The following is a 24180-nucleotide window of genomic DNA, read 5'->3' as shown; positions in this document are numbered from 1 at the left end:
TTGGCAGTTGGAAACAGCTGTAAACAGCTATTTCCCACAATGCAACAAGGTTCACAGACAGGAAACTGCCAGGAGTACCACAGTACTCAGAGCTTCTTGTGGGAGGGGTTTCACCACAGCCATACAGCGCCCCTGATAGTCTGTTTGTGAAAAGGAATAGATTTCTCATGTAAAAGAGAGTATCAGCTACTGATTGGGATAAAGTTCAATTCTTGGTCAGAGTTTCTCTTTAAGCCAAGGTAAGTTGAAGTCCGCATCATGCCATGTTGAAGGAAGAGACAGTAGTACTCAGGCTGAATCAGCATACCATACTAGTGGTCAGTACTAGTTTAGGCACAATCTGCATGGTGCCTCCCAGCATATCAAAGCCACCCCCTCATCCCACAAAGCAGTAAAAGTAGAGAGCAATTAGGAAACAGATAGATAGATATATCTCCCTCTCAATAGTTCAATAGTGTGTTTGCCCATTGTAAACTCTTTCCACTCTCTGAAATGTATTACATGCGGCAAAATCTTAGTACTGGCAGATGCTGTCTGTGGAATGTTCATTTACTGAGAGTTCTAAAGCTAGTAGAAAAGATCCCTGGTTTCCCAGAATGCTCTGGTGTGGAGAATTCCACATAACCAGTCTAGGCTTAGCCTCAGAGGTAGGGTGGGGATACATACTAATATACAGCAATATATAGCTATAGGAAGTTTTTCTGATGCTGAAACCAGGATACAGTATGTATCAAAGTGGATATCCTGAAGAATTTACTGGATTCTACTATATGTCCTTGAAAAAAAAAAAAATCTTCTTTCACAGACACACCTAACATGCTCAAGATGAGGCAAAACAGATAAACTAGTCTGGTTTCATTTACAATGTCGTCAAAATACTTATGCTATGCTTTCTCTTGAGATATTATTTATTCTCTTTTTCACTATAATTTCCGTCTTCCTTTATGATAAGAATGCATTGTCTTTTTAAAACCAACAACTGCCATGTAACACTAGGTCACACAGATTAACAAAAAGGAACCTTTGGCCTGAAATATACTTTATTATGTACAACCTGAGCAGTTCCACATTCGTGTAAAAAATACAAAAGAAATGACACATCCACATATACAAATGTCAAATAACTGTAACTTCAGCTGGCAGTAAAGAGGAATCTTTGCTCTGTTTGGTGTCCATGAAGGGTAGAATACAGTACTTCCAACCAATGAATGGGTCTGAAGAAAGAGTCTGATCTGTCATTTGCAGATCGGGATACTTCAAACCAAAGGCAGTCGCTATGAGGAAACTATTGATAAAGTACAGCCAAGGGACATTCATATCCATATATGCAGGGATATGAGCACACAATGCAAATATGATCATCTGGAGAACTACAAATGGTCCCCAAGTACCCAGAAACGAGAACACAAGAGCAGTAAGGAGACGTTTCCTTCCTCTGATGGGCCACTGGTTTCCAGGGGGAAAGGAGAACAACACTACGGTGTTCCTGGCGTAAGAAAGAACCTTTAGTGATTTTATGAAAGACACTATCTGAGTGCAGCACACAGCAATCACCAGGACAATGGCAAGAACCAGGGTTGCCGACAAGTAGAAGCTTTGGTTGCTAATGTAGAAAGTGCAAATGTGTGCTGTCTTCTCACTGTGCACCTCTGGGGCCTTCGGGGGAGACTGAAGGAGGACATAAGTAAAGGCTGTAATCCACATCAGAAGCATAACAACAACATATAGGAGATGAAGGAAAATCCATGAAATTTTCACGGGTTTCACAATGGTCAAATAGTAATCCAGCCCTGAGATGAAGAAGATAGGAAGGTGCAAAATACCATATGTGTGAGATATGATCTGTGTGAACAGACATGTATGGTAGCTGGTAAATCGCACTCCGAAGATTGAGAAGTCCTGGAAGAAGTGTATGGCGGAAACGGCAAACAAGAGAGCAAAGTCTACAGCCGCTAGAGCAAAGCAGCAATAGCCCAGAAAGCTGGCGCTCACCTTTCGGTGCCTTGCCCCAAAAATAAAAACATTCATAATGACTTTGCCTGTTAGAATCAGGATGAGCGTGCAACTGGGCTCCAGATGCTGTGGGTCCGTCGCAACCACTTCATGTCCATTCATCGTACTGAGATCTGACATGTTGTCCACAGCTAGAAGGTCTGTGAATAGCACCTTATTAGACATGATGAGACTGAAGGATCCTCTATGTGCTCCACACGTTGCTTCTTTCTGTAACAAGAACAGCAGCAATATTAAAGTGAATATTTTACCATCTGCAATATATATATATATATATATATATATATATATCTATATATCTATCGATAGATATCTGATTTTATTTTCCTGTAAGTTGTTCCCTTCACACTGCAATGTTTTCAGAAGAGATACAGCTGCTTTGCTCTTATTCTAAATAACAGAGCTCATCACACTGTGCCAAGTGAATTACTGGCGGTTATAATAAAAGGATTAGTCCTTTTGTCCACATAGGAGTATTGCTTTATATACAAGCTGAACAAGTCAGAGTCAGATATATTAGTGAGAGAATACAGTTCTAGCTGACAAATAAAGCTACATACAAATGTAAAAGTGGTTGTTGACAATCTAGTTGGACAAGAATTACACAGCTGCACAAGCTCGCTCAATGTCTTATGCTGGATACACACGGTTCGTTCCCGCGCTCGATTCCAGTCGATGCGCCGCTCGATTTATTTCCAACATCTCAGATTCGCGGTTCGATGGATCGTTAGGTCGATTTGCCATACTTTACATGGCAATCGACCTAAAAATCATCGAAATGCGCTCGGAAATGTTCGGGAATAATAGATTTGTCGGGAATTGAGCGGCGCATTCGATGCGGGAACGAACCGTGTGTATTCAGCATTATATGGACCTAGTTTCTAGCAACAGGGGTCTACCACCAAGAGCGTAGCAATAGCCATAGCAGCTGCTATGGGGCACCGAAGTAGAGCGGGCCTAGGTGGTACTTGATATATTCACTATTAACTTTGTGTTCCTCCCTCTTGGATTATATGCAGTGAAGGAAAAAAAATAAATAAAAAAAATAAAAAAATAAAAAAAAAGGGATTAGAACATCAAAGTTCCAAGTAGATGCTCCACTTAAAGGACAACTGAAGTGAGAGGGATATTGAGGCTGCCATGTATTTCCTGTTAATAATAATAATAATAATAATAATAATAATAATAATAATAATAATAATAATAATACCAGTTGCCTGGCAGCCATGCGGATCTATTTGGCTGCAGTAGTGTCTGAACCTCATGGGTCACCATAGCTGGATGGGAAGAGGAGCACCCGCAGGCTTTGGGGCAATTGCCTCCTTTGCCTCTATGGAAGCACCGGCCCTGAATGCATGGAGGGGTCAGAGGTGCAATGGAGTGGTGCATATGCGATGTCACGAAGTAAGCAGGGAGAACAAAGCTATTGAACTGAACTGGTGGCCAGGTGGTGTTGGGGCCTTCTGTACACACTCTGGATTATCGGCAGAGGCAATCGTTACTGGCCACCTCAGCTTTTTTTCTAGTGTGTATAGGCCTGAAGGGTACATACACATAATTTTGGTTGGAAAATGTTACCACTTAGCGCAGTATGAGAGCTTACCAATTCCACCTCTTCATAGTATTCAAAATCTGCTGGCCCTCACACTACCTGAAAGTGGTAAAATTGCATGTGTGTATACAGCCTGATGCTGGGAATACACGGGTCAATTCTGGCACTCGATTCTGTGCCCAGTCCTTTTGCCTGCTCGATTCTCTTATGTTCCGCTCGTTTTTCAATTTACTTCAAATGAGAAATCGAACACGTCGGAAATGATCTAACGAGCCATCTTATCAGCTCAGAATCGAGCCGTGTATTCCCAGCATTACACCGTCAATTGCAACTTCTGCCTCTAGTCAGGAAAAAGGCTTCATCACCAGTCTACTGCCTCTACTCGCTTATCAACCACAAAAATGCACATAGCGGCATCTTTCTTTTCACCTAGCCTTGTTACTCACAAACACCTATCACAGCTGGACAGCACACCTGTTTTCTGCATTATCTCCTTGGTAGTTGGACCAAAACCACCATACTGTTCACTTATTGCCGAATCAGCAGACAGGTGATACCAATGCAATAGTTGTGTCACTTGACTTGAACAATGCGGTAGAATTGTTTAAATCACAAACGTAGCTGGACAAAATTTTGAAACACTGTTTTTGTAACTATTAACTTCATACTCAAACACTACTGATGTTGCATAAAGGAAGGAAAGGGGAGTCAATTACTACGGTAGTGCTTGTCTTTAGCTAGCATTGGTGTAAATATAACCCAACATCACATGGGAGGATATTGACTCAATTCAGCAAGTGGCTGATTTTCCCTTAAAGTTTCATGGGCCTTTCACAAATGCTGGAAATGACTTTAAAGAGGCACCATGACATAGTAGAATGTAGTCTATTATTATTATTATTATTATTATTATTATTATTTTCTGTGTACTGGTTTAGAACTCCGTCTCCGACACAGGAGACCAGGGTTTGAATCTTGACTCTTCCTATCCCTTAAGCCAGCACTTATTCAAGGAGTCCTTGGGCAAGACTCCCCAACACTGCCTATTGAGTGTGTCCCTAGTGGCTGCCTCTCAAGCACTTTGAGTCTGACAGGACAAAAGTGACATACAAACTTTTTTTTTTTAAGCTTTCAGCATCAGAAACACTTCCTAATTAATAATAATATTTGTATATTATTATGAAACCCCGCCTTCTCAGTGATGTCACAGCCAAGGCTGTTTAGCTATGCCTAATACTCTCACAGAGAGCAGGGGAAAGAAATGAAGATCATCTGAAAGGACCGACTAAGCAAACAGAAAGGCATGTGCAGAATTTTCCTCGCAGTGGGAGCACACCCTGTAGCCTTTGTTTTGAAAAGAGTTCCTTAGTACAGATATTCTTGAACACTGGCGGTGATCCTGCAGCAATAAGAATATAGGTTTAATTCTTATGCAAGCTGTCTCCTTACAAGTACTGCACTGTGTAAGGAGATGTGGAAAAATGTATCATTGCTTTTTCCGTGGGAGAGTGGCGTTAGGTTACATATATATACGGTTTAGATTTACCTCAGCCTAAACAATCTTATGTGGTTATTTTGGTTCCAAATCTAAAGTGTGTACAGGTATCTCCCGATACCATTAGCCTCCTCTGCAGCAGTCCATCTGGTTGGATTGCTGCCTCAGTGCCTACTGTCTAGTGCGCAGCACAGTGACATTTGTGCGTCTCCTCTTCCATTCTCCATACAGCATTACACACTGCTCAGCTGATAGCCATGCAGTTTGTGCAGTGATCGTTACAAAACAACAGCCCGAAGTAATCTGTAAAGATCATTTGGGGAGGCATCGTTAAAGTGTGCACCTCACTTTACCCCAAAGCCAGCAAGTGATCTCTGTACATTTATGTCAGACATTTACTAGGATGCTGTCACACTTTACAGCCATTCACCAACCTTTAGGCTAGGGTCACAGTAGGACATTATGGTCCCGCATCATAAAGTCATATAACGCAATGATGAGGTTATGCGGCGTTCATAGTGCGACAATGGCATTGCGTTGTAAATGTTGAGTTCTGGTAATGCACTGCAGTGCATTACCTGTAAATACACACGTTTACAAGATACAGTGAAGCATACTTTAATTGCCTGTATGCTTCACTGTATCTACCGTATGCAACATGAATGTACGTTACAACTTTTTTGTTGCGTGGACGTTAATGTCGCATCACAACGCAACGTCCTGCTGTGAACTTAGCCTTAGTCTTGTAACATAACAAGAGAATGTGTAGAGACTTTCTTGCTAATCAATAAAGGATGACCTTTACAGAAGGTTTGTTATGTTTGTTAAGAAATAAGGAAGTCAGAAATAGAGACGCCAAATGCATAACAGCAGGTCTAATTTTTTTCCTTCTAACTGTAAATGACAAATATACTGATAACACCAATATTACTCAACACAACAACTGTACCACTTATGAGTTACATTCACACTATACTAAAGCCTTGGTCACAAGCTAGATTGTTTTCAGGTGGACAGCAGGGCGGAGCCGCCTCTGCCAAGAATATACCATCTGTAAGGCCACCCTACTATTCCTGATGTGTTAAATGGGCAGCGCGGTGGCCTTGCAGCACTGGGTCCCTGGTGTGAATCCCAGCCAGGTCAACATCTATAAGGAGTTTGGCCTCAATTCACGAAGATCATGCTGGAGATAATAAGGCAAGCGAAAACTTGCCACCACACAGTGAAACAGTTATCTTATCTCTTCATTCCTTAAGTTACCTCCTCTGTAGTTATTTTCACAAGCAGTTAATTAACAGCCTGACTAACTTTACAATTCTGGAGTTATTTTAAGGATTGAAGAGTTAACTTAAGGGCTGGTTCAGACGGACGCTTGCGGAGCGTTTACCGCAAGCGTTCGGACCGTCGCGGTAAACGCTCCCATTCAAGTGAATGAGAGCGTTTACACCAAGCTTTTGCGCGCTTTTACCCGAACGCGGCGTTCGGGTCCCGATTTTCGCGAGCGTTCGGGCTGCCCCTGGAAGCAACATGTAGCTTCCAGGGAGCGGCCAACCGCGACGGCTAATGTTCCCCTACGGGAAAAAAAAACCGCAACAGCATCACGACGCGACCGAAGGCTACTGAAAGCCTGACCGCTCAGCCGCCGCAACGCCCCCAGACGCGACGCTACGCAGACGTCCGTCTGAACCAGCCCTAAAGAGGAACTGTAACGACAAAACGGCCCCTGGGGGTACTCACCTCGGGTGGGGGAAGCCTCAGGATCCTAATGAGGCTTCCCACGCCGTCCTGCGTCCCTCGGGGGTCTCGCTGTAGCCCTCTGTACAGCCGTGACGCAATATTTACCTTCCTGGCTCCTGCGCAGGCGCTCTGATGGCTGTCGGCGCCTAAGTAGGCGGAAATACCCGATCGCCGTCGGGTCTGCTCTACTGCGCAGGTGCAAGTTTCCGGCGCCTGCGCAGTAGAGCGGACCCGACGGAGATCGGGTATTTCCGTCTATTTCCGTGCCGAAAGTCGCCACAGCGCCCCCGCTGGAGCCAGCAAAGGTAAATATTGAACCTACAGTCGGCTCTGTCGCCGGCTGTTCGGAGGGCTGCAGCGAGACCCCCGTGGGACAGAGGACGGCGTGGGAAGCCTCATTAGGATCCGGAGGCTTCCCCCACCCGAGGTGAGTACCCCCCAGGGGAGGTTTTTGTTGTTACAGAGTCTCTTTAAAGACAGAAGAGTTAACTTTAGGTTTGCCTGAGGTAAAAGGTTTCCTGAATACTACATGCCTCATCACCTTGGTGATAACTCTAGAAACGTTATTAAAGACAGGCGATAAGCTTAGTGAATTGTGGCCAAATGTTAATAACTATTCAGGAAATAGTCACATCCGATGGCTTGAAACACAGTGAACAGACTGACACTAAAGTTTGGTCGCAACGCTGCAGATAACGTAATATGACAACCACGCACCAATCCCGTATTACTAGGTCACAGTTGCCATGCGGGCCTCATTCACTATAGAATTCTGGAAGCAAATAGTGCCCATACATGTACAATCAGTAAACTAAATATTGATTTCACACTGGAAATCGGGTAATTTCACTGCCACCACTGTCCGTGTTGAATGGAGCGGACAGACTCCAACTAGCTACTCCTAAAAGGAAACAAAAAAAAAAAAAAAAAAAAAAAAAAAAACTTATTTGCAATCCTAACTAGCAAAACAACAATTTATAAGAACATAAACAATGCGATAGTATGACTATTCGGAGGGCAGAACCTTTGTAGCAACAATCAGATGACCAGAACAGGCACAAGACTGAACGATAAAATAGTTTTAACATAGTTAACAGTTTGTATGTTCTCCCTGCGTCTGAGTGGGTTTCCTCTGGGCACTCCGGTTTCTTCCCACATCCCAAAAACATACAGATAAGTTAATTGGTTACCCGCTAAATTGTCTCTAGACTATGATACATGCACTACACGACACGACACATGCATAGACCTATGACTATAATAGGGATTCAATTGTGAGCCCCTCTGAGGTAGTAATTGATAAGACAATATAACTCTGTACAGCGCTGCGTAATCTCGACGCTATATAAATACATAAATAAAATAAATATGTTGCCTAAATATCCAAACTGGTGAATCCCTTCAGCTGAGCCCACTGCTCTCCAACTCAACCCATCAGCTCCGTTGTGCGCCAAGCCATCGTCCCCCTGCCTCCTCCATATCAATAGGTTCTAAAAAAGCATTGGAAAAAAAAAAATGCTAGAATAGCAGACAACTTAGAAAACTTCCTGACAACCTGGACCCCCTGGATAGATTATAGAGGGTGTTCCACCTCTAGTATTGTCTCAGTCTCCCTGGGCAAATTTGCTTTCTATTTTAGTGATTACTTGAGATAAGCCATTTTTTACATCCTTGATCCCCTGACAAGTTTATTCCACTATTGTATTGCCTGTCTTTTTGCCTCAAAAAAGAGGTGTGAAAATTAAATAAGTATCAAAGCAGGGGGAAAAAAAAAAAATGGGACCCAAGGGTCACTGCTGCCTCGGTGTTCACTGACACAGGACGTCAGACATAGCCCCTGCTGTTGCAAGGCAATAGCGTGCATACTTGTCAACGTAAGGCTCGGTTCCCACTTGTGCAGAAAACATTCTGGACAGGGGCCTTTCTTCACAGTCTCACAATGATGCAGACTGGGTGCTGGCAAATAAGGGCTAAAAGTAATCCCAATTGGGCAAGGTCTACAGGTCTAAGTAGCCAGTACAGTGTTCTCCCCAGGCTCTTTTAGCCAGGTGCTCCACCCGGCTAATTCTGGTAAGCACCCGGCTGTCATCGGCTCACCTCATTCTCATTGTCGGTAAGCAGAGATGCACCGGCTCTGCATTCTCCCGTTGCACCTCTCCCGGCTATGTTTTCATGCCACCCGGCTGGAAAAAAAATTCTGGGGAGAACACTGCAGTGGTATGATGGAAATATCAGTTCGCCCTTTTTAATTGCGGCCTCATAGGGCTGTGGAGTCTGAGTCCAGGAGGCATACATGTAATAAAGGCATCTGGAAAAAAAAAAAAAAAAGGCGCAGGGGATTGCCGCTAGTAGAATATCACTTAAATTAGCAATATATTCTACTGCTGGATTTCCATAATAAAATGTAAGTAATGTTAACCGAGATTTTGCTATACCTTAACCTAACCCTACTCACACAGAACCCTCCACTGCCAATACCTAACCCTCACACTTCCTGGTGGTGCCTAACTCTACCCCCTCCATGGTGCATAACACTAAGACCCCCCCCCCCCCCCTCCACCCAGGCGGTGCCTAACCCCGAACCAGGCAGAAAGCCGCAATATGCAACAGCTAAAGTAAATTTTGTCACCCAATTACCTGCATGCCGGTAATCAGGCGCTGAAATTTCCTTCATTACCACATTAGGAATTCCACATTTTGCGGCAAAGAAGGTAAATGTTGGAGCCCTCAGGTGCAGGATTAGCAGCAAGTAGCCAAAGAAGGTAAATTTTGGTGCACGGAGGCGCACGATTAGCGACAAGCAGGATAAATTTCCTTCTTTGCCGCATTATAAAAGCTGCAATTTTTGGCAATGAAGGTACATTTTGGCGCCTGATAGTGGCTGCTGCCTTGCGCCCAAATTTCCCTTGTTTTACTGAAGTGGAAGATTGCTGATCTTTTTTCTTTGCACATAGAGGCACGAATGTCCGGTGGAGTAACATCCTTGTGATTAACCAAGTGCTTGCTTAGGAGTGCGGGGATTACTGTTGTCCTCTGAGAGGTGCCCAAATTTCCCTTGTTTGCCTCCAATCGTGGCTTTTATCATAGGCGCCCATGACTGTGCCATTTTTTTTCCCTTAAAGGGACACTTGAGCCAGGAATTAAAAAAAAAAAAAAAAAAAAAAAAAAAAAAAAAAAACACAAACACGGTTTTACTCACCTGGTGCTTCTAGCAGCCCCCTCCAGCCATCCCGTGCCCTCGCAGTCACTCACGGAGCCTTTGGTCCCCCGCCACCAGCTAGTTTTGTTTATACTTAAAAACCAGACAGGCCAAGCCACGCGTATTTTTCTTCGCTTTCCCGTCCGCAATACCGTCCTGCGCCTCTGCAGGATACTTAAGGATGGGAACATGAAGGATACGTGTGGCCAGGCCTGCGCAGGTGCAGAAAGCCCGCCGACTCCCTGTCAGAGCAAATGAAACTAGCTGGCAGTGGGGGACCGGAGGCTCAGCGAGTGACTGCGATGGGCACCGGCCGGCTGCAAGGGGCTGGTAGAAGCCCCAGGCAAGTAAAACCGATTTTTTATTCTGGCTTAAAGTAAATGTTTACCACTTAAAAAATGGAAAAGTCAGATACTCACCTAAGGAGAGGGAAGGCTCGGTCCTAATGAGCCTTCCCTCTCCTCTCCCGGTGCCGCCCAGGATCCCCCGTAGCAGTATTCGACCAGTTCAGTCAAATACTGCCACTTCCGCAGCCGAAGGGATGCTTCGGAAGCCTTCGGGAGCACTCGGGCTCCCAAAGACGGGCCGCTCCATACTACGCATGCGTGAGCGTCATCTATGACGCAATCGCGAGTGCGTAGTATGGAGCGGCCCGTCTTCGGAAGCCCGAGTGCTCCCGAAGACCTCCGAAGTCCCTGCGGCAGCGGATGCGAACGGGGGAGCCAGCGCAGCACCGAGGGCACCGGGAGAGGAGAGGGAAGGCTCATTAGGACCGAGCCTTCCCTCTCCTTAGGTGAGTATCTGACTTTTTTTTTTTTTTTTTTTTGTTTCAAAGTATTTATTAAAGTTTTCAGAGGAAATATTCCAACTATCTGAGGTATGCGATGAGGAGTGTTTGGGGCGAGGAAGCTGACCTAAGGGGCGGAGAGGTCGGGCTGGGGGAATCCATGGAGGTCGGCTCTGAGCAGTGAGCCAAGACCTCTGCTATTCAGAGGTATTATGTCTTTTACTCGGGAGGGAAAGGGGGAGCAGAAAGAAGAGACGGGGGGGGGGGGGGGGAACTGGAGAGGAAGAGAGAAAGAGGCATCAGAGGGAAGAGAAAAGAAAGAAGAGAGGAGGAGGAACCCATCTCACAGCCTTGTGATAAGTGCATTGTCCAAGATGGGATGTTCCCGTTGTATCCAGGGGTCCCAGGTTTTCTCAAAACTTTTGTGGGTGTCACGAAGTATGCTCGTAAGTTTCTCGTTAATCATGAATTGGTTCATTCTAGTTCTGACTTCCTCAAAATTGACAGAGGGTTTCTTCCAGTTCCTGGCTATGGACATGGTAGCTGCTGAGAAGACAAAAGAGGCTAATTTATTTTGCCTAAATATTAGCGAGTCTATTTTTGCGTGCAATAGAGCGGATAATAATTTAAACACCCTGTGCCAGAACCTTAAAAGGCGAGGGCAGGACCACCATGTATGAAGCATATCTCCAACTACTCTGCAACCTCTGAAACAAAAAGGGTTAGCTGAAGGGAAAACTTTGGCTATTCTGGCCGGAACCAGGTACCACCTGGTCATGACCTTGTATGCTGACTCTACCATGTGTAAATTGCAAGAGCAACTTGAGACCCTCCCCCAGATATCTGCCCAATCTTCTCTGTCTTTGGTTTCTGACAGATCTGTTTCCCATCTAGATACATATGCATGTTGGATGGGCTGCCTGGGGCGGGTGAGGAAAGAGTATATTGCGGAGATTAGGCCTCGGGTGTTAGGGCGACGGAGGCAGATGTTCTCGTAAGGGGTGAGGTCGGTCGAGAGGTCTCTCTCTTTAATCAGAGTAGAGATCCAATGTCTGATTTGGAGATACCGAAAGAATTCGGTTTTAGGGGTTTGATATTTATCTCGGAGTTCAGACCAGGAATGAATACCTCTATAAGAGAGAAAGTGGGTGACTCGGGATAGTCTATGCTCTGTCCACCAAGAAAATGCCCCGGGGCTTTCCTGGCCAGGAGGAAATAAGGGGTTCTCGACAAGAGGGAGTAGAGGTATGTGAGGTGATTGTAGGTTGGCTGAGTAGCGTAGGGAGTCCCAGACCTGAAGGCTGTGAGCTAGAGGAGGGCTAATTGTAGGAGGTCTCAATTTATGTGGGAGCCACATTAAGGTGCTAGGCAGAGAGGGCGCACAGTCAGGGATTTCCAAAAATACCCAAAGAGGAGTGTCTTGGGATTGGAAGAGCCTGGTTAGTTGACTTATGGTTGCGGCTTTGTAGTAGGAGCTGATCTGGGGTACTCCTAACCCGCCATCAAATTTGTGTGCAAACATAGTTGATTTTTTAACCTGTGGCCCTTTATACCCCCAGATAAAGGACATGACTCTGGTCTGAAAGATGCGAAGGTAGTGGTCAGGTACTTTCACTGGGAGGGTGCGGAAATAAAGAAGTTTGGGTAGGTACATCATCTTTATTGAGTTGATTTTGCCTAGCCAAGATATGGGGTTAGAGGACCATTTGTTCGTCATTGCTGATAATGACTTAAGTAGCGGGGGGTAGTTAGCTGAAAAGAGAGGTATACGAGGGGGTCAGAGTAATACCCAGGTAGGGGAGTGTTTGGACCCATTGGAAGGGACTTGAGTCTTTAAGGGCTTCGTAATTTCTTAGACTTAGGGTGATGTTCATGGCCTTAGATTTTGCCGGGTTGATTCCCAGGCCAGAGATCTTTGCAAATTCCTCAAAGGCTTGAAGTACATTGGGTATCGATACATGGGGCTGCGTAAGGAATAACAGGGTATCATCAGCGAACATCAGTATTTTATGGTCAATACCCGCTCTCTCGACTCCGTTAATATTGACATTGTTCCTGAGGAAGCATGCAAAGGGCTCTAAGGCCAGGATAAAGAGCAGGGGTGACAGTGGGCATCCCTGTCTTGTACCTCTGTGTATTGGGAATACTTCGGAGCTATGGCCTGAAAAGCGGACCGTCGCCGAGGGGTGTGAGTAAATACCTGCAATCCAAGATAAGAAGTGTGAGTCAAATCCCCAGTTACGCAGGGCATGGTTAAGGTATGTCCAGGAGAGGGTATCGAATGCTTTATATATTTCAAGTGCTAGTGCCACCCCCGGGATTTGACGCTGTAAGTGATGAATTAGGAGAATGGCTCTTCTGGTGGCATCTTCGGCCTGTCTCCCTGGAACAAACCCCACCTGGTCCCTGTGGATGAGAGCAGGTAGCACCTTGTTCAGTCTCAGAGCTAGTATTTTGCCTAATAGTTTAAAGTCAACATTAATTAGTGAGATTGGACGGAACTGGTGTGCGCTGTGACATTCCTGATCCATTTTGGGGATCATCGAGATTTGAGCTTTGAGCATATTATGAGGGGGAAGGGAGCCTTCTCTGAGTTCATTGAAGCAGTTAGCTAGAACTGGGGGCCAGGAGATCTGCTGGTTAGGCTGTAGGCTGGTAAAGCTGTAAACAGTGCTTTAGTGCTGTGCTGTCTCTCCCCTCTCTGTTACTCTGCCCCCTCTTCCATCTTATGCTGTCTCTACCCCTCTCTGTTCCTCTGCACCCTCTTCCATCTTATGCTGTCTATCCCTCCCCCTCTGTTCCTCTACCCCCCTCTTACATCTTATGCTGCCTCTCTACTCTTTCCCTCTGCTCGTATTACGTGTATTTTCTGGTGAAATGCTTCCACATTACGATTATTTTCTGACAACGCTGCCCCATTACGATTATTTTCTGGTGAAACGCTGCTGCCCTATGATTAATTTCTGGTGAAATGCTGCTGCAATAAGTGTATTGTCTGGTGAAACACTGTCACGTTACGATTATTTTCTGGTGAATTACGATTCTGAATTACGATAATTACTATTATTTTCTGATGAAACACTGCCGCATTATGATTAGGGGGGGGAGGGGCTGGGGGGGGCGCCACAGGTTTTCTCGCCTGGAGTGACAAAATGACTAGAGGCACTCACATGTGTTTATGGGGCTGAAAGCTTTGGCAGTGATGAAATGCCTTTTATGTTACATACTTTCAATCGACGTAATTGTTGTACTCAAATTCGAAGAGTCAGACTCAGAGGAATTAAACTGAGGAGTCTGAGTATTTTTGTACTGACTCCACAGCTCTGCTGCCTCATAAGGTTTACGGGATCACTGGCTACTTGGAGGGGGATTCTGCCAAAAATTACGGTCACTGCTAGGGAGGTATCCTGCCTAATAGAGGGGTCACTAGTTAATTGGAAAGGTTAGGAGAGATCAAAAAGGCTGAGAATGGAGTAGAGGCCTTTAGCAGAGAGTAATTGACAACGTTGACCGGGGCTGTTTCTATGGAGAGAATAGGGTGGAGGCATGATTGGAGATGGTCATAAGTGAGTTGGTGGTGAGGTGACGGGCCATTTCTGAGTGATCATGTTTACGGTAAGTAGTTGGAGTGTAGTGGTGCCCAAATAAGTTTTTTTTTTTTTTCCTTTTAATATAGGTGTTAATAGGGCTTGCTTGAAAGTGGATGGGAAAAGGTTGAAAAGAGAGGTTTAGGCAGGTATGATGGAAGAGGAAGGAAGAGTAATAAGGTGAGGGTATGGAATCAAGGGGGCAGGTGGTGGGATGTGATTTAGGGAGTGGAGAGGGGGGTGTTCAGTTAGTTGGGAGAAGACCAATAAAGAAGAGGGGAGGTTTGGGTCTGTATTTGCAGATTAGGTTCCCTTGTGAAGTGGTTTCTGATGTTGCAGATTTAGGCAGGGAACACACTTGTCTTTCAGTTTTCTGCGCGCGTTTTTCTGTATACTTTTTCTGCACACTAAGTGTGTTTCCATGCAGGAAAATGTGTGCGTTTTTTCCCAGCAGCTAATGTAATTGATACAGAAAACTGACAAAATGTGCAGAATCAGGATGCAGAATGTCAGTTTTTTTTCTGCGCGTGAAAAACACATTAAGTGTGAACTAGCCCATTGATTAACATCAGTTCAGTTTTTCTGTGCAGAAAACGCATGCGAAAACTGTCAAGTGTGTTCCCTGCCTGAAAGAAAAAAAAAAAATAATGAGGCAAAGACCTTAGCTGAAATAAAGGGAGAGGGTGATGGAGGCCAGAGAAAGGAGAAAAAAAAAATTGCAGGACTGTGATGAGAGATAGGGAAGTAGGAATGCTTAGCTGCTGAGACGGCCTGTCTGAGTTTATTCAGAGCGCCTTTGTACAGATCAGATACACATCAAATTTTCCATTTGATCCTCAGCAGATTTGATCACCCTGGTCAAATCTGCCAGAAATCTCTTACCCAAACATGTCCGATCAATTATCAAAACTATCAGACAGGAAAACCATCAATTGGGGGCAGCTCCCCCCCCCCCCCATAAGTACAGTACAAGTCACTAGCCTGCAGGTTAACACTGCTGCGTCTGACAGCCTCAAACCAGCCATGTTGTCCGAGGAATCTGTCACTGGGCAACATGCCTCGTACATGTCAAGACAAAAACCTGATTGGAGATGATTTGCCACTAGGTTCACAGTGCTTGTTACGTTCCCTGTACCAGCAAGAAAGCAACAGAATAGGAATGCAGTGCCGTACATTATCTGCATGTTGCATCACATACAGTCAATGAAAAGTATGCTTCACGGTCAACACACATTTTGTGGTAACGCACTGCATGCAGCACGCAGTTATACCACACTGAAGGTCTTACACTGAATAAAGGCGGGTTAAAACGAGGCTACTACAACAAACCACTGTGAACATGGCTCATAAGTGAGTTGGCGGTTAGTCTTAAAGGAAGCCAGAGAAAAAAAAAAAAAAAGGCATACAGCTTCCTCCAGCCTGATCGCTTTTTTTTTTTTTTTTTTTTTTAATATTCATCTCTGGTACACTTTAGACTACCACGAGGAGAACTTGTATTTATACACTTTTTCCAGCCCCTTGTAGTCTGTCAGCACTTCTGTGTCCTCCCAGTTTAATCCACTGTACTGCTACAGCAGCCAAATTAAACTCTCTCCAACCCAGGAGCTAATTTGCTTGCACGGTTCCCAGAAACATACACAGAATACAGGGGGGAAAGAGACCCAAGTAAGTAAAAATCATCTTGTTCTCATCTCAGGTACACGTTGAACAGAGCGATGTAAATGAATTTGGTTTAAAACCAGAGGTGATGCTGGGAAAACACCATAAGTTTTTTCAAGAGATAGATGGTTTGATAGATAATTTCCGACATGTCCGATCATTTTTCTGATCGATTTCTCATAGAAGTGAATGGAAATGGATAAGAAAAAAAGAGAAAATCGATTGGAAATAAGATCAGACAGTAAATCCACAAATCTCATCGTGTATTCCCAGCATAAGAGAGTTATGAAGGCTGACATGGTTATTTCCTTTTAAACAATGCATATTGCCTGGCTATCCTGCTCATCCTCTGCCTCTAAAGGTGCGTACACATTCACTATTGTAACAAAAGACGGGTCCAACATGACCTTCCCGTGGCGCAGTCGTTCTGCCGACAGTAGTACGTGAGTACAGGCTGTCGGCAGACTGATAAGACTGCTTTTGACTGATCCATCCAGCGTAAACACCATACAAATTTTCTGTTATGCTGGGCATACACGGCTCGATTTTGCCGCTCGATTCTGCGCCCGATCGTTTTCCGCGCTCGATTCTGCAGGCGATTCTCTTATCTTCCGCTAGTTTTTATTATCTTTTCCCATAGTCCTCCATGCAGAATCGAGTGCGAAAATGATCAGGCGGGAGATCGGACATGTCGGAAATGATCTATCGAACCATATAAATGGCTCAGAATCGAGCCGTGTATTATAAGGTGGCCATACACTTATAGATTTGCAGCTGATTCGACCATAAGATAGATTTCTGTCAGATGCCTGTCAGGTTGAATCTGACAGGAACCTATCTGATGTGTGCCACTACCACACACTAGGAAAAGATTTCCAATAGATTTCAGAATGAAATGCATTATTGGACCATTAGATCCAATGCAACTCTAGAGGCCATTGATCTGCTGGCAGCAGCAAATCGACCTAGATCTTACATCCTGTCAGATAGATAAAATCCATCGAAAATTGGCCACAATTCGATTGATCGCTGAAATCACCCAGTGTATGGGCCCTTTAGATTTTCAAATTTTCTGTAATGCTGGGGATACACGGTACGTTTCCCCTTATCAATAGAGCCGCTAATGGCTCGATTGATAATATCCGACAGGTCCGATGACCCCACTCGATCCCCGCAGGCGGACAATAGCAGGGAGTCGATCGGAAGATAAGGAGCGCCCGCTGAGACGAGCGGGGATCAATCCGGACGGCGGCGGGGACTAGCGGGGGGGGTTGGTGGGGGCGATCGCCGGGTCGACCCATATATTCCCAGCATTAAGTACTGGTAGAGACTGGTCATTATCCCTAGTACATTGTCTTCTGGTTATCTTCTGCTGAGTAGAACAATGCCTAATTGCTAGGCAGTTGAAATTTTCTAATGCTGGGAATACACAGCTCGATTCTGAGCCATTTAGATGGCTGGATAGATAATTTCCAACATGTCCGGTCTCCCACCCGATCGTTTCGCCGCTCGATTCCTCATTGAACACAATGGACAAAGATAAGAAAAACGAGAGGAAGATAGGAGAATCGCCTGCAGAATCGAGCGGAGAATCGATCGAGCAGGAGAATCGAGTGGCAAAACCAAGCCATGTATGCCCAGCATAACATGTTGGAAATTATCTGGCATGAACACGCATCATCCCACCGGGCAGGCGTTCTGTCGACAGTCTTGTACACGTGCGACTGACTGCAGAAAGTCTGCCCAGCGGGAGGGTCTGACGGACCCGTCATTCGCCACAGTATGGCGTGAGAAAGCGCCTTAAATAATTTTATGCTGGGCATACACGGTTCGATTTTGCCGCTTGATTCCCCACTTAGTTCTGCAGGCGATTCTCTTATCTTACTCCCCTTTTTCTTATCTTTTTCCATTGTGTTCAATGCAGAATCGAGCAGCAAAGCGATCAGGCAGGGGAATCGGACATGATCTATCGAGCCATCTAAATGGCTCAGAAGCGAGCCGTGTATTCCCAGAATAACAAAAAATTGTATGGTGTGTACCAAGCATCGATTCTGGCGCCCGACTCTGCGCCCGTTCATTTTGCCGGCTCGATTCGCTTATCTTCTGCTCATTTTTCTTATTTTTTTCACTTACCTTCAATGGTGACTCGAGCTGCAAAACCATCGGTGACATGTCAGAAATGATCTATCGAGCCATCTTAATGGCTCAGAATCGAGCCGTGTATTTCTAGCATTATGCTGGGCATACACAGCGCGATTATTCTTATTAATCGAGCCGCTGATGGCTTGATTGATAATTTTCAACAGATCCGATGACCCTGCTCAATCCCCGCCTGCTCGATCCCCGCAGGCGGACAATAGCGGGGAATCGAGTGGAAGACAAGGAGCGCCCGCGGGGACGAGCGTGAATTGATCCGGATGGCGGAGGGGGGGGGGGGGATTTTTCAATCCGGCGGCTAATCTCCGCCGCCGTCCAGATCAATTCCCGCTGGTCCCCGTGGGCGCTCCTTATCTTCCGCTAAACTCCCCGCTATTGTTCACCCGCGGGGATTGAGAAGGCAAGGAGCGACCGGCGGGGTCGTCGGTCCTGTCGTATAATTACCAATCGAGCCATCAGCAGCTCGATTGATAAGAATAATCGCGCCGTGTATGCCCAGCATTAGACCCTACTGACCAGAAAGACTGCCAGGCAACAGGTATTGGTTAAAAGGAAATACATAAGGCAGCGTCTATAGGTCTCACACCCCGGGTTCCTTAGCTTCCAGATGTATGACATGCAGGATTGTATGCATGTGCAGGATTGTACCAAAGAAAATCCCCTACACTCCACAAGTGTAAGCAATGGGCTGATCTTAGGGTCTCACAGCAGCGTCTGTAATACAGCATTGCACGCATAGTACAAGAAAAGTTTACACGGCAGTTCCGCCACAAAGCCGTGCAGCGATGTATCCGGGCGGGCTAGATGCCCAGCAGCAGCAGCGGTCTGTCACTCACCCGCTGGCACAGCGCCGGGTCCCAGGCAAGCGCTCATATTCTGCACGGCCTCTCTGTACGCGACCAGGCGGCAGCTCTATGCTTCACTCTTCACGCCTAAACACAAATGTCAGCCGGCCAGACCCGAACACGCCCATCCCTGAACAATTACTAAAAGCACACTCGTGTTTATCTGGTTTAGTGGGTGGGAGAGTTCCGGGCTCCAGGCCAGCTTCATAGCGGGGCGGGTCCAGCACAGGCTCAGGTGTGACTTTTCCTGCTGGAGTATGGTAGGTGAGGGGAATGGAGTGAGGATGATGACATTGTTTTACTGGAACACTCACAATGAACAGCTGATGCTCTATTACCTTTCTAACCGTGCAGGTATCATGTTCAGCTGGAAAGCTGTCCATAGGCCATGATTTTGTCAGTTATTATTACTGCATGTTATACAAAGAAAGAATGCAGATCAACTAGTATACACTGTGAGGTCCATTGCTTCCATAGTTACAAAACAAGCTAAAACATGCACTGATATTTGGCCTGATTCACACTCTAGGTCAGTGGTCCCCAACCTTTTTAAAGCCATGAGACCAAGCGCTCAGATCTCTGTGACACATCATCTCCCCCCCCCCAAGGGTTGCCATTTCATCCCTTTAAATACTGGCACATATGAATTATACATGCTTTGTGGCTAGTTAGATGCAGTTTAGGCACTGATCATGTGTGAGTAGCCCCAGAACCTGTATCACTTAGATGTGTCAGTATTTAAAGGGATAAGGTGGCAACCCTGTGCCCCCCCCCCCCCAATAAAACGCCCTCAAACTTAGTATAGGTAGGCAAGTAGCCAGGTATAGGTGCCCTCAGTATAGGTAACCAGGTGAAGGTGCCCCTAGTGTAGGTAGCCAGGTGTAGGCGCCCCCAGTATAGGTAGACAAGCGTAGGTGCCCTCAGGATAGGTAGCTAGGATTAGGTTCCCTCAGGATAGGCAGTGAGGTGTAGGTGCACTCAAGCTATGTAGCAAGGTGTAGGTGCCCTCAGGATAGGTAATGAGGTGTAGGTGCACTCAGGATATGTAGCAAGGTGTAGGTGCCCACAGGATAGGTAGCGAGGTATAGGGGCACTCAGGATAGATAGCTAGGTGTAGGTGCTCTCAGGATAGGTAGGGAGGTATAGGGGCACTCAAGCTATGTAGCAAGGTGTAGGTGCCCTCAGGATAGGTAATGAGGTGTAGGTGCACTCAGGATATGTAGCAAGGTGTAGGTGCCCACAGGATAGGTAGCGAGGTATAGGGGCACTCAGGATAGATAGCAAGGTGTAGGTGCCTTCAGGATAGGTAGCTAAATGTAGGTGCTCTCAGGATAGGTAGCAAGGTGTAGGTGCTCTCAGGGGTAACAGGAAAAAAGGGCACCTGCAGCTAGTGGACAAAAAGGGCACCGGCATTCACTCCCATAATAAATATCGTTTAATGGGCGCCGGACAGAAAAAAAGGTCGCCGGAGATTATTAACATTTTACAAACGGTGCCCGGAGAGTTTTAATGTTTTATAACTGTGCTTGTGATGATTTAAGTTTAGAAAATGCAGTGACGAATAACGTTTATAAAAATGCTAAACATATTTATCGTATGTAACTAAAACATTGTTTAAAATGTTATCCCTTAGGGCCCGTTTCCACTAGCGCGAATTCGCATGCAGACAACGCATGCGGATTCGCATAGGCAATACAAGTGGATGGGACTGTTTCCACTTGTCAGTTTTCATTTGCGTTTTTATGTGCAGGATTTTTCTGCACGGTAGACCCTGCAGAATTCGCCTGTGTGTGGAATGCAGGCGAATCGCAGGCAATGTATTTAATAGGGAAATCGCATGCGTTTTTTGCATGCGGTTTTTCCCGCGATTTCGCATTGAAAGTAATGTAAATTGACACAGGGAGTGACATGGTTAAAATCGCATATACCCTGCCTATGCGAAATCGCATGCGAAATCGCGGCAAAAAACGCATGCGGAATCGCATCCGCATGCGATTTTGTCAGCGGTGATATGCGGCGATTCTGCACCGCACTAGTGGAAACGGGCCCTTACTGTTTGTAAAACATTGTTATTCACAAAATAAAGCGATCAGTACGTAACGTAAATTGCAATATATTTTTTACAGTCACCATTTGTAAAACATTATTATCCACATAATGATAGTAGTAAAAATGTTTCTGTACCATGTTAGCCAAACAAATTATGTAGGTAGAAAAAAACAAAAGTCTTGTAAAAGTAATACCTTTTAATGGCTAACTGATAAAGTTAAATAATGCAAGCTTTCTGGGATCTAGTCCCCTTCTTCAGGCATATTTCCAGATGTAAGCTGAAGTAAAACACTGATGCAGGTAAATAGTAAACACAACTGCCATCTTTGTGTTTACTATTTACCTGCATCAGTGTTTTACTTCAGCTTACATCTGGAAATATGCCTGAAGAAGGGGACTAGATCCCAGAAAGCTTGCATTATTTAACTTTATCAGTTAGCCATTAAAAGGTATTACTTTTACAAGACTTTGTTTTTTTCTACCTACATTATCCACACAATAAAATTATTTAAAATTTGTATTCCTTAATGTTTGTAAAACATTATAATTCACAAAATAAAATGGATTAGTACATAACGTAAATTGCAATATATTTTTTACCTGTAGGAATGTACAGAGGCGCCAATAGGGTAAAAAAGTCTAAAAACATTAAAATGTTCAGTAGGCGGTGGTGGACCAGCTACTTGAAGCAGACACAATACTTGTTGATTCTGGAAACAATAATTTATTCACATATACTCTTATAGATAACTGGCAACGCGTTTCACGGGCACAATCCCGCTTCATCAGGCAACATACAAACAGAGTATTACACAGCAAGGAGTCCAATGTAAGTTTGTCACCTCTGTTACCTCTGCAACAGAGGTGCCAAACTTACATTGGACTCCTTGCTGTGTAATACTCCATTTGTATGTTGCCTGATGAAGCGGGATTGTGCCCGTGAAACGCGTTGCCAGTTATCTATAAGAGTATATGTGAATAAATTATTGTTTCCAGAATCAACAAGTATTGTGTCTGCTTCAAGTAGCTGGTCCACCACCGCCTACTGAACATTTTAAAGTTTTAGACTTTTTTACCCTATTGGCGCCTCTGTACATTCCTACAGATCAAATCATCCACCCTTGGTGGAAGGGTGAATACCCTTTTTTCCTTCTATCTACAGAGAGCGACGTCTTAATCCTGAGTGGGGACAGGTCTAATCTCCCCACCTGCTCATACAGTGGTTGCCTTTGAGGTAACCCAAGTTTGTAAGTATAATACTTACTTTTCACTTTCTCCCACTATCCAGTACATACTACACTATATTGGGCTCTCGGTTTTTCTGTTTAATATATTTTTTACAGTCACTATTTGTAAAACATTATTATCCACATAATAAAGCGATCGGTAAGGGGGGTGGTTAGGGTTAGGCACCACCAGGGGGATGGTTAGGGTTAGGCACCAACAGGGGGGTCTAGGGGTTAGGGATAGGTACAGGAAGTGTTCTGTGTTAGAGTAGGTTTAGGTATAGTTACAGTACAATTTACACCACCAGAGGGGTGGTTAGGGTTAGGCACCACCAGGGGGGTGGTTAGGGTTAGGCACCACCAGGGGGGTCTTAGGGTTAGGCACCACCAGGGGGTTCTAGGGGTTAGGGATAGGTACAGGAAGGGTTCTGTGTGAGAGTAGGGTTAGGTATAGTTACAGTACAATGTACACCACCGGGGGGTGGTTAGGGTTAGGCACCACCAAGGGGGTGGTTAGGGTTAGGCACCACCACAGGGGTGGTTAGGGTTAGGCACCACCAGGGGGGTTTTAGGGTTAGGCACCATCAGGGGGGTCTTAGGGTTAGGCACCACCAGGGGGTCTAGGGGTTAGGGATAGGTACAGGGAGGGTTCTGTGTAGGGTTAGGTTTAGTTTTAGTAAAATTTTAGTAATACTTACTAATGTTTTACAACACATTACGAACGTAGTTATATTTATATCGTCGTTATAAACAATATTTTCAGATTTTATTATAAGAAGAAACGATAAATGAAGCTTATTCACAATAATATACAATTATGACGATTACACATATATTATCGTTTTTTAACAAACGTAATTATAAGTTTCACTTTTGAAACAGGGAAGATTAACGTTTTCACAGTTGCTGATTTCATACACATTATTTAATGATTTATACATTTGTAAAACATTATTTGTAAACAAAATACAACACAATATTTTTATAAACGGTATTACTGCTTATCGTTTACACCCCACATCCTTTTTTCCCCACGCCCTTTTTGTACGTAGGTAGTGAGGTGTAGGTGCACACAGGATAGATAGCCAGGAGTATGTGCATTCAGGATAGATAGCCAGGAGTAGGTGCTCTCAGGATAGCTAGCGAGGTGTAGGGGCCCTCAGGATAGGTAGCGAGGTGTAGGTGCTCTCAGGATAGGTAGCAAGGTGTAGGTGCTCTCAGGATAGGTAGCAAGGTATAGGGGCACTCAGGATAGGTAGCGAGGTGTAGGTGCCTTCAGGATAGATAGCTAGGAGTAGGAGCCCTCAGGATAGGTAGCGAGGTGTATGAGCCCTCAGGATAGGTAGCGAGGTGAAGGTGCCCTCAGGATAAGAAGCGAGGTGTAGATGCATTCAGGATAGATAGCCAGGAGTAGGTGCTTTCAGGCTAGGTAGAGAGGTGTAGGTGCTCTCAGGATAGATGGTTAGGATTAGCAGCCCCCAGTAGCATGTGGTGGCGATGGGTCACTCACCAGCTCCATGCATTCCAGCGCTGTCTCCGTCTCAGCTTCTCTGCCTTCGCTCTGTGTATAGTTAGAGCAGGGCTACAAGAAAATGGCCACTGTTGTCTGCATTTGTGGATATCGGCAGCCATTTTCTTGTAGCCCTGCTCTAAATGGACAAGGCGGATCTCAGAAGTGAGAAGGGGATAGAATCAGAATCAGAATCAACTTTATTCGCCAAGTGCAACAGACGTCGCACCCGGAATTATTTGTGGACACATGGCCATTGGCAAAGTACAGGTAGTGCATTGATCAATAGATCGCATCAATATGGTACAGAATATACCATAGTGCGGGGGAACGCGCTGATACATAGCCAGTGCTGCCGCGACAC

The 24180-nt window shown here is 45.1% G+C and overlaps 1 protein-coding gene across 1 annotated transcript; it reads right to left on the bottom strand.

Annotated features, from left to right (window-relative positions):
- Window positions 1–1022: 1022 nt before the first annotated feature.
- GPR160 (G protein-coupled receptor 160) lies at window positions 1023–19181 on the bottom strand. The gene is made up of 2 exons (XM_068279294.1): window positions 19023–19181; window positions 1023–2223 (listed from the first exon to the last, which is right to left on the bottom strand). The coding sequence occupies exon 2, from the start codon at window positions 2176–2178 to the stop codon at window positions 1117–1119; it is 1062 nt and encodes a 353-aa protein (XP_068135395.1). The 5' UTR covers window positions 2179–2223; window positions 19023–19181; the 3' UTR covers window positions 1023–1116.
- Window positions 19182–24180: the final 4999 nt, after the last annotated feature.

Source organism: Hyperolius riggenbachi, chromosome 4 (assembly GCF_040937935.1).
Source record: "Hyperolius riggenbachi isolate aHypRig1 chromosome 4, aHypRig1.pri, whole genome shotgun sequence".
NCBI classification, from domain to species: Eukaryota; Metazoa; Chordata; class Amphibia; order Anura; family Hyperoliidae; genus Hyperolius; species Hyperolius riggenbachi.
Note: the sequence above shows the minus strand (reverse complement) of the source record. Positions and strands in the feature narration are given on the sequence as shown.